General features: G+C 48.0%; 1 protein-coding gene across 12 annotated transcripts in view; it reads right to left on the bottom strand.

The window, feature by feature from the left end:
- The window catches only part of RGS6 (regulator of G protein signaling 6), a 603,304-nt gene that overhangs the window by 38,694 nt on the left and 544,873 nt on the right, over positions 1-19,737 (bottom strand). For all 12 annotated transcript variants that reach the window (XM_040477580.1, XM_040477585.1, XM_040477588.1 and 9 more), the window contains one exon: positions 14,151-14,337. In XM_040477580.1, coding sequence (XP_040333514.1) covers positions 14,151-14,337 — 187 coding nt within the window. The remainder of the gene's footprint in view (positions 1-14,150; positions 14,338-19,737) is intronic.

Genomic DNA, 19,737 nt, shown 5'->3' with positions numbered 1-19,737 from the left:
TACTATAGTTTTGCAGATGTTACCATTACGGGAAACTGGATAAATGGTACATCTCTGTATTATGTCTTATGACTGCATGTGAATCTAGCAGTATCTCAAAATAAAAAGCTTAATTAAAAGGGCCCCTCGGTGGCTCAGTCGGTTAAGCGTCCGACTTCGGCTCAGGTCAGGATCTCACAGTTCGTGGGTTGGAGCCCCACGTCGGGCTCTGGGCTGACAGCTCAGGGCCTGGAGCCTGCTTCAGATTCTGTGTCTCCCTCCCTCTCTGTCCCTCTCCCACTCACACTCTATCTCTCAAAAATAAATAAACATTAAGAAAATGAAGAAAAGGCTTAATTAAAAAAAAAAAAAACATAGGCAATGATGCAATTAGGTCAGTTGTACATGTTAGAGTCACCATCCCATCCTGAAAGGGTGCCCTTGGCAACCATTTATGGAGTACGTGAGCAAGTGCAGCGGGCCTAAAGGCTTCTATCCAGGAGGGGCAGATGCTGTGGCGTAGTATTCTCTCTTCTCCTGGGCTCCTCGAGGCATTTGCATTCTGGTCTTGGTGATGAATTTCACCCTTGACTTCCAGCTAATTCCTATAGTTTGTGGGCCCTTCCTAACAGATCTGTCCTCAACAAGGGCAGGAAAAGCCTGGTTCCTTAAAAGAGGGAGTTTGTTGATTGAAAAAGCGTTACTTATCAGTTGTGATGGAAAGTACCTCAGCAGGAGAGCCTGGCTGTCGCAAGAGAGGACCTATTAAGAGGGACAGTGGGCTTTAACTAGGGATGGTGGGATTGCCGGCAGAGGCTGGCTTGGCAGAGGACGCATCTTCCCTTATGTTCACTCACTGTTCATCCCGTGAAGCTGGACAAGGACCCCAGCACTTGAGGGAATGAAAAGCTGGTCAGTGAGGAGACAGTGCTCAGTTGAGAGGCTCGATTGGTCATTAAGGACCTCTTCCTTGGGTACTTGCCCTCCAGGGGAGGGTAGAGGAAGAGAGGTCTCCCCTTAGCTGGGGTGGGGGGAGCACATTGTAGAGATGCCTGGCTAGGCTTCTATTGCACCCCAGAGGAACCTTGGACAACGGCAAGGGTTTGCTGGGAGCCTCTCCCTTCCCACTTCAAAAGAAGGTGAAAGTAGAAAGCAACAAATTCCTTGGCCACATATGGATCCTTTTCCATCTCATCTTCAGTTCAGGCACCTGCTTCATTCCTCCTGGAATGCCCCCACGTTTACAACAGCAGGGTGCAACCCAGCTGATGGGACGGCCCACTGCAAGGAGCCAAGCAAAACTCGACATTGGCTTGGATTTGAACCGACTTTGATAACCCAGACGTGTTGCGTTTAATACACTTAGTGAGAACATGCTTCACTTCCTGCAAATTTCAGACAAAAATCCGGCCCACTCTAGTTTAAATTCCTTGAGGGTGGGAACAATGTGTGTTTATCTCTTATTATATGGGTTCCGTGTTAGTGGAATCTACATTGTTTCCAGGGTCACTGAAGTGCTTGTCTGAGTTTAACACCCAGCAAGTTTGCAGGCTCCATATGTATTGTGGTTTATGGTCACATCAGTTTGTGCCCTCTGCATGGAAGGGGAGCGGGGCTCGCACTCAGTTCAAAGGAAGCCCATGTGTGAACATCTTGGGTCATCTCTAATGGCCTCAGAGCTAAGGCCAAAGCACCGCTTTGGTCTTTGTTTTCATACGTAGTCTCTTTAAGTTGTTCTAACGTTTAAATCTTAGGTACAAATGTGAATCCAGAGTAAAAATGACTCACTGTCTCCTTCTTGTCTCAGGCATCGCTTCTGTCTGGCTGACAGAGCCAGGTGGCTCCTGAGTCATCAGGAGAGACCTGTCACTCATGCCTGGGCCCTCTCCAAACCCCTCTCCAAGGTAACAGGTCCCTGCTTCTTATTCTGACTTCTCAGAGGAATATAAATCCCAGGTATATCTCACAAAACAGTCCCCACCCTCCACCCCCCTCCACTGCCCCAAGAGAGGTAAGGAAATCTCTCCTAGCCTGGCCCTTCTGGCTCTGGCAACACAGTTCTCCCCTGACCCAGCTAATTCCGCCAACCTCACTGTGGGATGGAAAAGCCTGGTCCGTTAAAAGAAGGAACCTGTCAATTAAAAAAAGAGCAGGATAAAGCGGATTCCCCAACATTTAGTCACAGAAATATTCAGCAAGTGTTTAACGAGAACCTACTAGGTGTAGGCACTCTGTCAGGCACTGAGGTTACAGCCTGCATAAGACAGATGAGGCCCCTGCTGTCGTGAAGCTTCGATTCTATTAGGTAAGATTGATGCGCGAAGGGGATAGACTACTCCCCCCAAAGCAGTCTCAGGTCCAGCCACTAGTGAATTTTGCTTGGCTTCTTGCGGTGGGGCCCACTCCCATAAGTCACCTTTGTAGATCTGGGGGTGTATTTGAGCTACAAGCTACAAAGAAGAATCATAAGCACAGGGTGCTGTGAATGTTGTATATGGGATGGGTGGCCTACCCCGCCAGAGAGAGGGAAGCATCATCTAAACAACCACAGATCCTCATCAAGGTAGGAAGACGTGAGCGGACAGAGAGAAAAGTATCTCCCAGTTCCATGGGGATGGAGGGTTGGTGAGTCTGGTCTTTCCGCTGCATAGATGGTCAACCAGAGCAAGGAGGGGCAAGCAGGATGGCGTGGCCGACCGGGATGGTCTACTCTCCAGGGGCTCCATGTGGGTCAGAGGAGCAGTGTGGACACTGCTCTCATCTTCTCCATGTCACATGCCAACTGCAGAGCCAGAGCCAAGGTGGGGGTGGTATGGGAGAGGTAGAGAGTGAGGACATGACCTGTTGGGGGTGGGTTCAATAAGGCGGTCTTAATCTGTCAACGCCATCGCTAGCCCTTGGCCATCAGTAGGACAGTCTCAAATTACCCCGTGAGGGAACAACCACCAAAGTAACAACAGCAGATGCAAGGCACAGGTCTGAGAGAGACCATCTGATGATGTGTGCAGATCTCCCGTGTCCCCGGCAGGGCCCCTGGAGGCTTCGGGCCTGGGCCTCTATTTCCCGCAGTCCAGAGATCCGTGACTCTCCCCCACACTCCTCTGCTCCCCCAAGCCAAGGAATGGTGCCTTTGATGTGCCCAGTTTTTGGAGCTCTCTTCCTTCCTCCTTGCCAGCTTTGTTGAAGAAGCACGAAGACAGTAAACAGGGGGTGGGTGAACGGAGAGCTGAGGTTTTTCTGGGAACGAGAATTAAGATAGGACTCAGGGTCTTTGGCCAGTTCCCAAATGCAATGGGTTTATCACTGCCAGGGACAGCAAGTGTACAAAGCTCTTGGCAGTGACCGCTCCTGATTTATGGGAGGTTCTGGTTTGTTTCCCCTGCTTTGCAGACAACCAGTCTTAAGGGAAACGTATATCTAGAATCTGCAAAGAGCAAGGGAGCTACTGGAAGAACCAGGGAGCCCCCACTGACAGAATCCCTCGGGGGCTAGAGAAAAATAAGTTTGATCTTCCCATTTCTTCTTTGCTCTTTTCTTGTCTTATCTTCCCTTCCCATCCTCCCTGCTTCCCATCTTTTCTCTCTCCTTTCTTCCCTTCCCTCCTTCGTCATTTCTTTCCTCTCTTCCTTAGTTTTCCCCCTCCTCCCCCTCCCCCTCCTCCTCCCTTCCCCTTCCTTTCCTCAAAAAGAGATAGCTGAGTGGACCATGAACAAGCACAACAACCAGGGTCCACATCTGCCTTCCCGCACAAGGGAAGGGTATCACCGACTCCAGGGACGGTGAGGGTGGTTCTCCATAGGCTGAGCCACTGATGCTCTAGGGCCCTAAATCATACTGGACATCTTACCCACAGCTCTCTGTGGGGTTTGGGCATCACACCCCCAGAGCGGTTGACGGTTATTATACCGGGGTGTCACCTTGGTGGGACACTCCACCCTCATTTCCCTTTCTGGGCCCAGCCCCAGGACGGAGAGCTCTGCTCACCTGGGATGCTAAGGCAGAAGCAAGACAACTGGGATCAGTAGGGTGCGAGACACGTGGGAGCCGGGAGGAGCGAGCGGTGCAAGGTGTCTCAAAACCACACCGGCTTCAAAGAATGTTTTGCTGTGATCGTCCTCATTTGGAAATCTCCTTTCATTTTAGGCAAAGCACAGTGACCCTCACGAGCACTGGGGAAGGTAATCGGACAAATGCCGGGAGCCTGCTGGAGCAGCTGAATTACTTGAGAGCACCCTCATATCCTTGTTGCTGTGGGGTCCTAAACCAGCTACGGCCTCATTTCCCAGCCTTCGAACATCCTCCTGGAGTAGGAAACCACTCAGCTGGAGCGTTGCACCGATGCCAAGAGCCCTTCTTGTGATTTTCAAGTGCCCTATTTTTCTTTTTGCAGATACGTGTGCCTCATCTCTGCCCTTCACACCCAGGCTTCCCGGAACAACATCTAGACTTTGGGAACTGCTGGGTCCGTTGCAATCCGTTAGAGGAAATGAGCCCGCGAGGCAGAATGTGATGTTGTTGTTCAGTGGTGGAAACCAAAGACTAAGATTCAGGTCCTGACTCTGCCCCTCTCCGGCCCTGCCGATCACACAATGAAATGCCCAAATAGCAGTGAGAGCACTACAAAAACTGTGCACATGTAAAGTAATAATAATAATAATTGGCCTTCGTGTTGTGACTGCCCTTGCTAGGGATGACACGGGGGTGAGACCAAAGACTGCAAGATCCCTGGGGTGGGAGGAAGGGTGAGGCAGAGCCCAGTTACATCATTTTATTTAGTTGCTATTGTTTGCTTTGAATCAGTGCTGAGACTGAAATAGCCCTACGTTATAGATAAGGAGGCCGAAACTCTAAAAGGTTAAGTGACTGGCCCAAGTACAGAGCTAGGATTTGAACCCAGAACTGTGTGACCCCCCCAAGCTCATGCTCTTCCCTGGCACCATGTTGCTTTTCATCATCCTTCAGCTGGGGTTTCCAGGGCGTCAGTGCTGCGTGGCTGGGACAAAAGAAGCCCTCAGTGTGTGGCCAGCAGAAACGTTAGGGGTCTCCTCTCGAGGCCTGAGCTGAGCCATCCTAGTAGTAGGTGAACCACCCTTTGGGAACCATTTACCACCTCCATCATCAGTGATGGTAACAGCTGGGTCACCCAGATCAACTGGCTCGGGTTTCTTACCCCCCAGGCTGTGTACCACTTGCCTTCTACACCAGAAGGAAGGGCCTGTTCTGACAAAGCTCTGGGGGCTGACTGAGCCCTTGGGCAGCCATAAGCAACAAATGTGTAGCAAAGCAAGCCATTGAGCAGATCCCTTTTGAGAGACTCTTGAGTATCCTAAACCAAAAGCCTTCAGATCCTAGGCATGGTTAGAGGAGGCCTAGGGAAAATTAGCACTTGTTTAAACACTGATCCTACAGGAGGACAGAAGATAGGGTTGCACAGTGGTAAAGTCTTGATGTGGGTCCTAAATCAGTATCTGCTAAACAGTTATAGGAGAGACAACAGAAAGAATGACATGGCAATATGGATACCCACTTGCGTGAAAGGTGGTAGCTTGTCCTCACGGAGGCAGCTTTGGATGACTATCCTAGAGTCATATGGATCTTAAATGAGAGGCCCTCATTTGGGTTTCTTTGTCCTTCTAAGCAGAACAAGAGGATGCTTGTTTCTATGCAATGCAGCAGTCAAATCATAAGGGAATGTAAGAGTACATTCTCATTGGTCTTTACCCTACAAATCATCTGTATCAGCATGGTCAATTTGACCAAAAGGTGCAGTAATTTGATGCGGTTCAATTCCTATTCTTTACATAAGAGTAGCTTTGAAGCCATCTTTATGTATTGCCTTTCGTGTACCCAAATACCACGGGTATCAACTTAGACAAGTGTTTTCCTTTTCCTCTTCAAAGTCACGGGGTTTGGTGCAAGAAATCTATGAAGCATCGACAACGAAATTTTGGCATTTAGTTCTCTGGTGTCTTCTCTCCAGGAACTACTAGTCTGTGTGGTAATAAGCAGGACCAGATCACAAACAACGGATTTGTTCTTTTGGAAGATGTATCCCTCCCTCTGCTGTTCATCTTCCTAAAATAAAACCACCCACAGAATAAAATGAGTAACTCCTGGAGCCAGCAGTGCTATGGCATTCTTTATTAAAATAGGTCTGGCATGGGAAGTCTACCAGGAAATGCCCTCCAATTGAGGATTAATATCAGGAAACTTGGTGCAGTCTTGTGATACAGGCACACAAAGCCACCCACCTCCACCACTAGAGCAAAGATGAACAGCCTTCACCAGGCTACAAAGGCTCCTATTTCTGAGTAATCTGGGACAAACGTAAATATGTATTCCACTGGGCTCTGGCTTTTTTTTTTTTTTTTTAATATATGAAATATTGTCAAATTGGTTTCCATACAACACCCAGTGCTCATCCCAAAAGATGCCCTCTTCAATGCCCATCACCTCCCCTCCCCTCTTCCCACCCCCCATCAACCCTCAGTTTGTTCTCAGTTTTTAAGAGTTGGGCTCTGGCTTTTAAAAAAAGGAAATGTTAGAAGCCTGGCATTCCTTAATCAAGTTCCTTTTAAACATCTTCGTTGAGATAATAATAGAAACTTTTGACTAGAGGCTTCTTGTCTGCTTAAGGGAGGTATAGACTTGCTGGTATATTTCTCATCTGTTTCATTACTGGTCCTCATTTTGGTCTTGAGGTTGCTCTTTGATCATTCCATGCATGGATGATGGCCAGGTAGAGTTTCAGTAAGTTAGACTGAGGCTTACTTAGGGGAACAGGCCCTCCTATGGATCTGTACATTCCCAGAGCCTAGAACACCTGACTCTTATTGGATATTCCAAGTTTTGCTGAATTGGCATATTGTAGAAATTTAATTTAACCGGTATTTATTGATCACCTACTATATGTGTCCCCCGAGGTTGTTTGGCAATATTTTTCAAAGTGGAAAGCCACGGGACAAATTGTCCTTCCTTTGTCTTCACAGGTGCAGCTGAGAGTATTCTAATTTTGGACTGAGTTGTCAAGGAAATTTTTAAAAAACTGAACTGCATGCAGAGTATCACTTTAGTGCCATGGGGACTTATGAAAGGTAAGAAGACCAAATTCCCACTCCTGTCAAAGAACTTGCAAATCCAGAGGTGCTGGAAGACCCAGAGGGGCCTCAGTGGGGGCACCTCAGCAGCTGCTGTAGGTCAGGAAAGCAGCAGGGCTTGGACAGCTCTGAAGCCGACACAGAAACCTGAAGGAACTGGAGCCAAAGGATGGTTGGGTCTGCCCAGTTCAACAACCGTCAGTCCATTTGATGGACAGATTTCCAATCCAATCCAATCCAACCCAATCCAACTCAACCCAACCCAATCCAACCCAACCCAATCCAATCCAATCCAATCCAACCCAATCCAACCCAACCCAACCCAATCCAACCCAACCCAACCCAATCCAACCCAAACCAATCCAATCCGATCCAATCCAATCCAATCCCAATGAAGTGTTTTCTTAGGTCTGTTTTGTTTTGCTTGTAAAGAATGGTGTGTTTATAGACAAGCTCTGCCTAATGGCAAAGAGTCATCGGGGCCTCCTGCTTCCTTTGCAGTTTCCCTCGCTATAGAACTTCATAGCTCACAGGTCAAGGCCTCCCAACTGGAATGGGAGAATGTTCAAGAAATGGATGGATGGGGAGGCAGACACATGATTGAAGAGACCCAGTGACACAGTCCTGGGAATATCTGAGACTTTTTAAATTGAAGCCAGGCAGCCACTGTGCCAGCCAATTGATGTCCAACTCCCTCCTGCAGCCTGTGGGGAGGCTCTGGAAAGAGGTGAACTCCCAAAGAGGAAGTCTTAGGTTCTCAATACTTCTTGTGGTTTAATTTTCTCCTCCCAAAACCACCAGCAAAGCTTTAGACTACATGCCCCAAGATTCAGACCTCTCTTGCTCCAGCTCTCCCTGCCCACCATCCTCTGATACCCCTTTTCTCTCAAAGCCTTCAAAGCTTTCCTACTACCTTCAGGGTGAGAATTTTTGAATTCTTCATGATGACACTTGAGCCCCCAGCATTTGGCTCCCACGTACTTTTTCTGCATTTTTCTCCTAAGAATTCCTTAGAAAAGTGGACATCTTGGGAGAAGTTTTCTTGATCCAAGAAAGCTTGGAATGATAAGACCTTGGGAATACTAGAGCCATTAATTTTTGTGAGTTCATGCACATAAATACATAGCACTTTTTACTTAACAATTTTTCAGGGCCATTAGCTCATCTGGTCCCCCCAAATCCTTAGAGGGCTATACAGAAGACATCATTCCCATTTTATAGGTAAGAAAACTAAGGCACGCAAGGTCAAGATCCTTGCCTGAGACCACATAGCAAGCCAGTGACAGTGCAGGTCCTCTGATGCCCATGGTTCAGGACAGAGAAGTCAATCCTTGGTGTAAAGAACTGAGTCCTTTAAAAAAAAAATCATGGCCCATTTTCTTTTTTTTTCTCCCCTCACAAAGCTAAATCTATGAAATTGGAACAACACAGCAAACAGCTGAGGGCTATGGTCACAGCCCACAGACCTTTATGGAAGATTTGGTCTTGGCCCAAATTTTCAAAAAAGCCAAATGGATCAGCAAAACACAAGTTGCAAATGCGGGACCCATGCTGACGGGGTGTCTTGTGAAATATTTCCACAGGAAGCAAACACAGGCAATCAACTTTGCTATAACAATGCATGTGGTCAGATAAAAAACAAAATCCTCAGGGAGAGCCTGTGCCCACCCCCAGTCCCCATTTCAAAGGAATCCATGAATCTGGCTGAGACGTTATTCTGACTACTGACCCCTGATAGTAGGGCACATGCTCACATTTCATTGACGTTCTGATCCCTGTAGGGGACTTATGAGAACCCTTGTGACCAGCTGAGGAAGCCACTCAGAGATCCTGATCCCAACTAGGGAGGATTTCAAAGGGCATGGGTGTCATCATTCCCACTTTGCAGTTGGACAAAATGAGGAAAGCAAGCTTAAAAGACTTAAATATCTAGACATTTACAATCCTAGACAAAGCATGTGGCAGAAGCAGGATCAGAGCCTGCTTCCCCGCAGGGCCCTTCTTTAGAGACCAGAGTTTCCTGAGCTGTCAGCATGATACCCGAGCCCTGAGCACTAACAATCCAGGGGCCGTGGATCTGAGCCGCAGACACTTGGCCAACAAGTTGGGAGATATGAGTGCAAGTCCTGGGCGGTCATGGGCTGCTAAGGATTTGAACCTCTTTTCCTTACCTAGAAACTACTGCATCACCCCTGTGTAGCTGGTGAAGGCAGCAGTGTTGACCAGGAAGGGTACGCAGTGTGAGCATTTTGGGACTGGCTGACTTTTCCTCCGTCTGCTCTCTGACCTCCAGCTCCCACTGGGAAATATTTGCAGGTTGGTTTGGTGTGCTACAGATCCCATCTGACCTCTCTCCCATAGAAACAGAAGATTAACCATCCCCACCCTTCTATTTTCTACCTTTCTGGGTTTCTTGAAGTGTTTCAATGATTTTCATGATATACTGTGTAGCACAGGGGTCTCAGACTACAGCGTGTGGCTCACATCTGGCCTGCTATTTCTTTATGTGCTGTGAGCTAAGAATGGTCTTTACATTTTTAAATGGTCGAAAAAAATAAAAAGAAAAATATTTCATGAAAAACTATATGAAATTGAACTTTCAGTGTCCATAAATAAGGTTTGTTTGGAACATAGCCAAACCACTCCTTTATGCTGTTTACATTATAATGTTGTGACAGTATATCTGTTTTTGTGTCGCAGAGTTGAGTAGTAGTGACACAGACCATATGACCCACAAAGCCTAAAATTTATCCTGTCTGGCCCTTTACAGAAGTTTAGTTTTTTGGTTTTTGTTTTAACCAACTCCTGGTTTAGCGTAAAAGGCTACAGAATCACCCTTTTTGCATAATCACCTAATACACATAAATTGAGGAGGAAGATACACTACAGTGGGGCTAACATTACATGCAATTATTTGAAAGTTTTTCACCAAACATGTTAAACCTAAAAGTATCAAATACATTAATAGCATTAGGAAAATAAAATTGTAAGTATTTATCCAATCTTACCGCGGGCCAGATCATTTTACTTGTTGATGTGCTTCATTTTACCTGGTCCCCTTTCCACCCCCATGCGTAGGGACCACTATACCTCTGTTCTACAGATGAGGAAAGGAAGACTCAGGGAGTTTAAGTATTGCCCAAGGTCACGCTGCTAGTTAGAAGCACATTGTATGTTTATGGTTGAAATGCACTTAAGAAACAAACAGGTTGAAACAAGTTTGTTTAGGAAGAGTGTTTTATTTGAATTCCCAGGAGACCAATCCTAACAGTTAATGAGGAACTTAGAGAGGCTTTGAGTAGCCTGGTGTCCAGTCTGCCTCAACAGTGGGGTATAATGTTGGCGGAAGTATCTGAAAAATGGCAGAACACTGTACTAACGAAGGTTGTGTATTCAGAAACTGGTCAAGGCACAACCTGCTGACTTCCTAATATTTCCCATCAAATCTTTCTTAAGTTAGAAACAACATAAATGTCAAAAAGAGAGGACTGGTTGGCTAGACTATGGTGCTTCCACCCAAGGGAATACTACGCAGCATTTAAAGAACCAGCGATCATGTTATTGCTGGTAGTTTTGGCACTGGGCTCTGAGACTGCTCTGTGGTAATGGAGGATACAGTGGATGAGTAATGATGTGAAGTACGAATGCTACCATCCTTGAGAGCCAGGATTCTCAGCATAGAGAAAGGAGGCACAAACATAAAAAGAAGAGGTTAAATAAAATCCCCTGTAATTTTCAATTTGGATAGAAAGAATCAGTATGAACTTATGATGTGTCTTTATCACAAACAACAACCACTAATTTCCTAGCTCTGTCCACTGAAAAGGCCTAGAAATGATGACCAACACAGGAACAACGAGCACCTCCAATTGCCCAGATTATGGTCTCTAAAAACCATTTCCCAATAAGAGAAACTAGGGGTCCTTGGAGAAATGGCTGATTCCAGGACTGGGGAAAGGCCTGGAACATCTTAGCCTCCTTGCTGTTTGGATGACATCAGAGACTACGAGGACTGTGTTAAAAGGAGCCACTAGCTAGAGGTGGCTCAATGCAAGCATCAATAAAAATAATAAGCAAAATTGACTAAAACACATCAAATATGTTTAAACCTATGAGTTTACAAAGATACTGAAACCAAAACAAAAACCCTAACTGGTCACCATTAAAAGATGATAGAAACCACACATTATTTTGAAAACTAAAGAAAAAAGAGAAAGAATCACTTATCCTATCTTTCCTATATAAATTGTATTATTAGATAATCTAATAGTAGATGTATTTGATTATTTGTATTTCAGCTGATAAATCCAGAAAATGATAGGATTAGAAAATCACCATTTTGTAACCCCTAATTAACTCATGGGTCTAAGCAAAAAATATCAATAGCTGCTAAAATCACAAAAAGAGAGAAAACTAGAACCTATGTGTCTTCTGACAAGAGAGGACAACATACTTTATGAAGTAGGTTTGCCCATAAGAATCAAATATAAACCCAACTAAATATCTAAATCAAACTACTAATTTATGGGAAATAGAGTAGAAGAACATGTTAAATAGCACCACCGGGCTGAAAAAAAAAAAAATCCAGACTGTGGGAATCTCTACAGGACAAAGAATACAATTTCTTCATGAAATAAAACGTAAGAGGGCAGTGAGGGAGAAATAGGGATATAAAGGAAACCTATAAATTAAAAGGCACTTGGAAGACATGTCAATCTATTGCAGTGTGTGGGCCTGATTTGGATTTGGATTTTAAAATAAGGTAAAAAATGGCATTTATGCAACTGCTACAAATTTGAACACTTGCTTGACATTTAATGATATAAAGAGGGTGTTGCTAATTTTTAAGGTCTCAGATGTAATGTCTCAGATTTACTTTCAAAATAACCCAATGGTGGGGTGCCTGGGTGGCTCAGTCAGTTAAGCGTCCGACTTCAGCTCAGGTCATGATCTCACAGTTCATGGGTTTGAGCCCCATGTCGGGCTCTGTGCTGACATCTCAGAGCCTGGAGCCTGCTTCAGATCCTGTGTCTCCCTCTCTCTCTGCCTCTCCCTGGCTCTCTCTCTCTCTCTCTTTCAAAAATAAATAAACATTAAAAAAAATTAAAAATAAAAAAAGATAAAAATAACCCAATGGTAGCTGAAAAAGTAGGTGTGGATACAAAATAAGATCAGTCCTGTATTGATGATTGCTCAGGCTGGATGAGAATCCATAATGGTTTGTTGTCCTGCTCTTTCCACTTTTCCACATGTTTACACGCTTCCATAATAAAAGATTAAAATAAATCCTTCCTGATGTCATGCTCAGAGTGATAATAGTAGATGGGGTGCGTCATGGTTCTGACAAGTATCCCTAGTCTTATATTTCATGAATAATGGAGAGTTGAGCTGTGTGTTTCAGATCATTCATGTGAAGAGATTCTCTATCACCTAAGGAACTTCTCCATCACTTAAGGAACTTCTCCATCACCCAAAGAGCTTTCCTATAACCTGAGGAGCTTCTCCATCACCCAGGGAGTTTCTCTATAACCCATGGAACTTCTCCATCACCCATGGAATTTCTCCATCACTCAAGGAGCTTCTCTATCATCCAAGAAGCTCTTCTCTATCATCCAAGGAGCTTCTCCATCACCCAAGGAGCTTCTCCATCACCCATGGAGCTTTTCTATCACCTAAGGAGCTTCTCTATCACCCAAGGAACTTCCCTATCACCCAAGGGGCTTCTCCATCACTATCCTTACCAGGATACATCAATATGTGCTTGAGAGCATATACACAGACACATACCAAAAAAAAAAAAAAAAAGATTTATCATGACTTAAATATTTTGCTTTGAAGCTGCAAAGAAGGTGAGGGACTTGAGCTTTCACAAAGCAATAACATTGAACCAAATCTGCCTGGGACCAGCATTTAATGGAGCTCATGGCCAGGGGAAGAGAAAGACAGTTACAGTGTTGAGCTTGGGAAGGTGTTTCCATTCTGAAGTCCTGAGCAAATGACCAGGCAAATCTGGATGACAAGGGACACTGGTTGTGTTCCCATGCTATTATTTGCATCAGGACCACTGAGTTTCCTAAATTAGACAATAATGTCTGTAGGAAAGCAAACTATGCAAATTCTCTATGTGGGGACCCCACAGGTGAGAGAAGTGAAGAGGGCTGAGGAGACAAGAGTGAAACCTTAAGCCCCATCACCAGGTGTAGGATGGATGAGAGGGAATCACAGTGAGGGGCCAGGAAGTAGAAAACTGACCATATGCTTATCTTTAGAAACAGTACCTTCCAATCGCTTCTCGGCCTTTTGGCTAAGATCAAGTGTAGAAACAGTACCTTCCAGCCTTCAAGGTAAAGCTTGCTATTTAGAGTGGCTTCTGTGGCTTCTGTTTCTTTCGCCAGCCTCCCCAAAACCTGTGCCCAATTGTGGCATCTAGGGACAGGAGTCCTTCCCATGGGCTTCCTTAGACCCGGGAGCTCACCCCTTTGGGGCACTTCCCACATTGGTAACATTCCCCGTTTTCTTGTCTTTCTCCCCGACTAGCCCATAATTTCCTTGAGGACAGGAGCTTTTGCCCTTCTTTATGCTATCTTATCACATAGCACAGGGCCTGGGATGCAGAGGTGTTCCCTAAATAGTAACTGCAGAGTTGGAAATCACTATGGAAGCAGTGTAGGGTGGTAGTATGAGTGTGGGCTTCACAGTTAGATGTGGGCTTGACTCACAGCCCTGGCAGCTGACTACACCCACTGTGCTGATGCTGTGTTATGGTTTCCAGATCCCCCCATGGACTTACTATAGGACTTACGATTTCGTAAAAACACTTTGAGATTCTCCCGGATAAGGTAACACCTGTAACTAAATGTCTATCTCTATGTAACGGAACTAATCTAGGAAGACAATCCAAGGAAGAATTTCACTACACACCTACCTGGAATGGTTTCCCCTGATGGCCTTACACACCATAAAACCTGAAATTCTAGCTACCCACAATGCCTTGGACCTATATTAAAAGGTGGGGTGGCGGAGTGGACAAATGAACATCTTTTGAGTGGAAAGCATGCACGCAGATACACAAACCTGGGCATCTTCGAATGTGTATCTCCCTCCGTCTTTGACATTTTGACTGGTTATCTCATAGCTGTGAGAGTCCAGGTTGATCGCACTTGGTGCCCCTGGAGCCAGAAACTCTTGCCAGATTTCTTCCACCCTCTTGGCCACATCCTGCAGGGGCTGTTTCTTGAGATCTTGGACAGCCAACCAGAACCTGATGTGGAAGCATAAAGAAAGTCAGTTCCAGGGGGCTCAGCATCTGGACTTTGCTGGATGTGGTCCCAGAACTGACATCCCACGAAACTCATTCTGCTGTATCGCCCAGCCTTCCCTGCTGCCACTACCTAGGTAACAAAGACAATGGGGACTGCTGAAAATTCAAAGGGTGCTCCGTTATTGCGGAGAACAGAAAAGAAGTGCACATTAGAAAATCATTGTGCTAGGGGCGCCTGGGTGGCGCATTCAGTTAAGCGTCTGACTTCAGCCAGGTCACGATCTCGCGGTCCGTGAGTTCGAGCCCCGCATCAGGCTCTGGGCTGATGGCTCAGAGCCTGGAGCCTGTTTCCGATTCTGTGTCTCCCTCTCTCTGCCCCTCCCCCGTTCATGCTCTGTCTCTCTCTGTCGCAAAAATAAATAAACGTTGAAAAAAAAAATTAAAAAAAAAAAAAAAAAAAAAGAAAATCATTGTGCTTCTGGTTACCAAAAAGAGGTTTCTTTCCCTTTACATCAAGGTTTCTCGGCCTCAGCACTATTTCCATTTTGGGCCCAATAATTCTTTGTTGTGGGGCTGCCCTGTGCATTGTAGGATGCTGAACAGCAACCTTGGCTTCTACCCCCCAGATGCCAGTGGTAACCCCTCCCCACGTTGTGACAGCCAAAAATGTTTCCACGTATTACCAAACATCCCCTGGGAGGTTAAATCACCCCTGGTTGAGAGCCAGCACTCTATATAGGTGCCCTGACACAGACAAGGTGACTTCCCTTATTATATCTGCTTGGGATCAGTTAGCAGCATCAAAAGAAAGGAAATCCCAAGAGGCAGATAGAATCTTAGGATCATAAAGAAGACCTGAGCTGGAAGGCTCCCGCTATTCATGTTAAAGATGGAAAAAGAGCCAGTTTGTGAGGTCAGTGTCCAGCATGGTGCTTAGCATATAGTAGGTGCTCAGTAAATGGCTGTTGGATTGAAGATGGGCTCATCAGAAACATAGCTGAAGAGGCACACGCGGGGAACCTCTATGGCAAAAGAGTCTCCAGGGAGCACTGGAAAGAAAAACCTCTCGCTCCCTTCCATACGTGCCTTTCATGAATTTCTCAGCATCAGCATGGCAGCGGCCATTGGAAGTGCTGGGTGTGAGCTCTTTTCTGCTGAGAGCCGCAGCAAACAGGACCAAGCTCGGACAACAGCTCCCGGTTGTGAGGATGGTTCCCAAGGCAGCCCTGGGGAGGGCTTGCAGCAGTACCCAGATCTGGGTAGCACACGTTGTGCCTTGTGAACAGGACAGGCCAGTTTCCCCATCAGTGAGACTTGAGGACAGGCCCCGGGCTATGTGGTTCCCACAGCCACAGGAATCACATGTACTCAAGTCAATGAAAGGGCAGGGACAGGAGAAGCTGAACCACGGCATGGTGGAAAGTGTATTCAATCTGTCATGGAATTGCACCCAAAGTAAGACGTACTTGTTTTTTCCTTTTTGTTTTGTTTCGTTTTGTTTTTTTTTTAAAGGTTAAGCGTGTTTTTCTAGTTCTCTTCATAGAAGTGTCTTTGGAGCCAAGTGCATGGCCCAAAGGCACCACTTAGTGGCCAACTGTGGTAATACAGCCCCATTTCCCCAAGGACAGGTGTGTGCAAGGGGCAGGGTGCAGTCCAACTCTTCCCCTGCTTTGCCATTTGGGATTCTAATAATCTCTTCAAAGAAGACCCTCATGGTTTCCTTGTTGGTCCTGAAGAGCGAGAGGCAGGGAAGGAGGCTTAGTGACCTCAGTCGACTAGAAGATCAGAAGACACAGTTCTGTCCTCATCTTGACTATGCCGCTGTCTTGGAATTGTGCCTTTCCAGGCATCTCTTTCCTCATCTGTACAATGGGTATGGAGTGGGCGGCGAGATATGTGATGTGGGTCTGAAGAACTTCCTAACCAGGTGCAACTGAAATGCTTTCAGGTCCCGGGCGGGGGGGGAGGGTGGTGTGGGAGCCGCGGAGGGGTCAGGGCGGTGGCCACAGGTTCAGTGCTGGGCTTTCTCCTCGGGAGGCCGGGCAGAAGTTGCCAGGGGCTCTTGCTGCTGCCATCCGTCATCGCCTGGCCCTCCGCACCGGCCACCTTTCTTTCTGCCACAGTTCTGCAGCTCACGTCCTCTGGCTACTGGGGAGGGAACAGTGAGCGTTCTCTGAGCTGAGTGCGAAGGGGCGGAGGGGGAGTTTTAATGGGACCGCAAACCTGCTTGGTTGCTCAGGGGGCCCCGGAGACCCCACTGGGGAGCGGGGCTCTTCTACGTCCCAGCCCTGCGGCTCAGGTTCCTTAGGCGTCTCCAACCCACCCTCCAGGACTGCCATGGAACGAAAAGAGGTGGCCGGAACACGTACAGATGAAAATGGTCATCTGGTGATGACAGTGCCCATAGGTTTTCTTCGTCTGCAGGGCAGTGTTTGATGGGCGGGTGAGATTGAGGAAACCCAGCTCTGAAGAAGGAAGCTGGTGTGGGTTTTTCAAAGGACTCGAAGGAGTGCTAGCGGGTGAATCTTTTGCAGCCACGTGCTGGGGCTGACTCCTGGCTCCCTCAGGGAGTCGCCTCTGGGCTGATTCCCCCCCCCTCCCCACCCCCAACCCCTGCTGCTGGAGACAGCTTCTCTGGGCCAGCATCATTCCCAGCCCTCCCAGACTCTGCAGTCTCTCACACACATGGCTGGTACCCAGGCAATTTGCTGCTCCCTCAATCAATGTCACGTGGGGCGTCACCTTCTGTCACCTTCTGTCCCTTGTTCCAATCTGCTTTGAGGAGGAGCTCTCAAGCTCCGGGAAGGCCCTGAGGACCCAGCAGCTTCTGAGCTCTGCAGGCTCCTGTGGTTCCTGAGGCCTCGGGGTCCCTCTGGCAGGATGATTTGGGAGCCACATTATTGCACATCCCTCAGCTGGGTCTAGAGAAGGTCTAAAGTGGGTGTAAATGGAGATTCCAGAGTCAAATGTAACCAACTTTTACACAAACAGTTAAAAGGTTCCCTTTGTCATACACCAAGATTTTTTTTTTTTTTTTTTAAAGTAGGAGGAGAAGAGACAACAGGCTAGAAGGTGAGGAGGAGGAGATGACATTCCCTTAGCCAGCAGTGTTCCCTGCTGCACCCACGGGGACCCTCTCAGCCTTCTGTCTGCTTTGGAGGTGACCCGCCTTACCCTTCTCAGGTGACGGCCAAAGTGCTGTCACAACAGCATCCCGACATCCATACGTGTTTACCGTCCCCGGCTCCGAGGAACCTCTGTGTCGATTTGAAATTCAGAGCAGGCTCCGGTTTGCGTTTGCCATCTGCGAGCCCACAGGCCCCGGGGCCCCGGCTGCCCGGCCACACGCCCCTCGCCGGGGCCACGGAGCTCCCCGCCACACGCCTACTGCGGATGCGAGGCCCACGGAGGCCCGTGCGGCTTCCGCCCCATCAAAAGCCCGCAGGTAGCGCCCCTCCTTGAGGACACCAGCTGGGAGGAAGATGCCAACATCTTGCATGAAGCCTCTACGGCTTGCAGCAGAAGGGCTGTCCTGACAGGCAGGCCGCAAGGACTTGCTGGTATTAGGGAGACCATCTGTCCTGCTCCGCTGGAGTCGTCAGAGCGTGGGGAGGCAGCCCGTGTGCCGGCATGTGATCCGTGTCGATGGCTCAGGAATGCGGGCAGACACCAGCCTTTGTGGGGAGGCAGCCTGGGCTCGGCCGCCACAGGGCCTGGCAGCCGTGGGTGGGACTTGGGGGGCAGTCCCGGGCTGCCCCAGGTGGCCTCCTCTGTCGCCAGGACCGTGGTGCTGGCGGGGAGTGGGGTTTTTCTCCTCGAGGCCGGCCAGAAGCAGGAAAACCACACGGCTGTCCGCATTCTCCATCTTGCCAGGGCGTCCGGGCAGCCCCTCCGGTCTCAGTTTACCTATTTTTTTTTTTTCATAAACTAGGATTCTCACGGCTTAGAAAAATCTAGCTTTTAGTTCGTTCCCGGAGGAAAGCAAACTCTATGCCGAAGGAAAGCTTTCTGTGCCCTCTGCTGGTCAACAGAGACTCAGGAACAATGGATGCAACTTGACTTGGTTCCCCAGTTGGGCAGAAATCCTTCGGGGCCTACAAACGGCCACCTCCACCAGCACCACCGCAGCTGAGTTATGTTCACTGGGCAGTGGCTGAGGTGCCCCAGATTATCATGGCGATATGTGAGTCACCCCTGTTCCGATTAATCATGTGTTTGGTTAGTGGTGAGTCCCTCTGGGTCTCGTGAACCTTCCCAGGTCCTCCCAGGACCCGGGGCCATGACTGGCGATGGGAGCTCTCCAGGCAAACCTGGAGACTCCCCTGTGCTCTCTTTAATTGCTTCTCCCTTCAGCTGACACTGTGTGGAACGGGGATAATCAATCTGCAGGTTAGAAGAACAACCACGTTCTCTCAGGAGATGTTACAGCTCATAAAAAATGTACGGGGAACGCTCTTTGCTGTGGGTTTTGAGTTTTAACTCTTGCCCTGCCGTGCGGCAGAGGGTGTCGAGCCAGGGAGGACACAGGTTTGCGAAGAGGGGATGGGGAGGGGGCAAAAGTGGACAAGGGGCTCCTGTCACCCTTCTGGGAAAATGCACAGAGAAGGGAGAAGGATGACAAAGTCAGATAATGCACTCCAAGTCATTGCTTCAGAGCCCTGAGGCCCTGGCCTCGTGGATGGGAGCCCGCGTGCATTCCACAGACCCCGAGCAAGCAGCTGTCTCCAGGGGCCCACCCTGTCTGAATGGAGCCCCGGGCTCAGCGCAGGGTGCCCCAGAGAGCACACATTCTCACTCCGCGCTGGCTGCAGCAAAATGCACTGGCCGTGCCCCCTCCAGGCCCTGATGATGACGCCCCTCCCTCATCTCACCCAAAAAAAAAAAAAAAAAAAAAAAAAGATATAAAGGGACTTGAACTTACATCACATTATCACAGACATCGTTTTTCCTTAAAGGATCTGGGGTGACATTGTGAGAGTGATTTCTACGTCTCTTTGGGGCTCCTCTGTTCTGCACCCTGAAGTTCTGGTACCGATTCAACCACTTGCCTACTTAACTGGCACTCCAGGTGCCGGGCAAAAATATGATGATCTAAGCACCCCTCTAGCTAGAGGGATGCAGGGGAGCACACGAAGACAAATTGCAGATGCCCTTTGCAATGTATCCAGTCGAGTTCTGGCTGGTCTCTCTGCCTCGCATCCTCTGACGCCTGTTGCCTGGGCTGTTTGATCGATCCTGGCGGGGAAGAGATGACCCCCCCAAGGTGGCCAACACAACGGGCTGGCAGGATCCCTGAGTTATGCCCCTTATGCAGCTCTAGGGGGCCCCATTCACATGGCTGGGGGTGCATCTGCAGGGTGCCTTGGCTGTGCTGGACAGCTGTGAGTCCTTGGGCCCTGG

Source organism: Herpailurus yagouaroundi, unplaced genomic scaffold (assembly GCF_014898765.1).
Source record: "Herpailurus yagouaroundi ecotype Mexico unplaced genomic scaffold, PumYag 141, whole genome shotgun sequence".
Lineage (NCBI taxonomy): Eukaryota > Metazoa > Chordata > Mammalia > Carnivora > Felidae > Herpailurus > Herpailurus yagouaroundi.
Note: the sequence above shows the minus strand (reverse complement) of the source record. Positions and strands in the feature narration are given on the sequence as shown.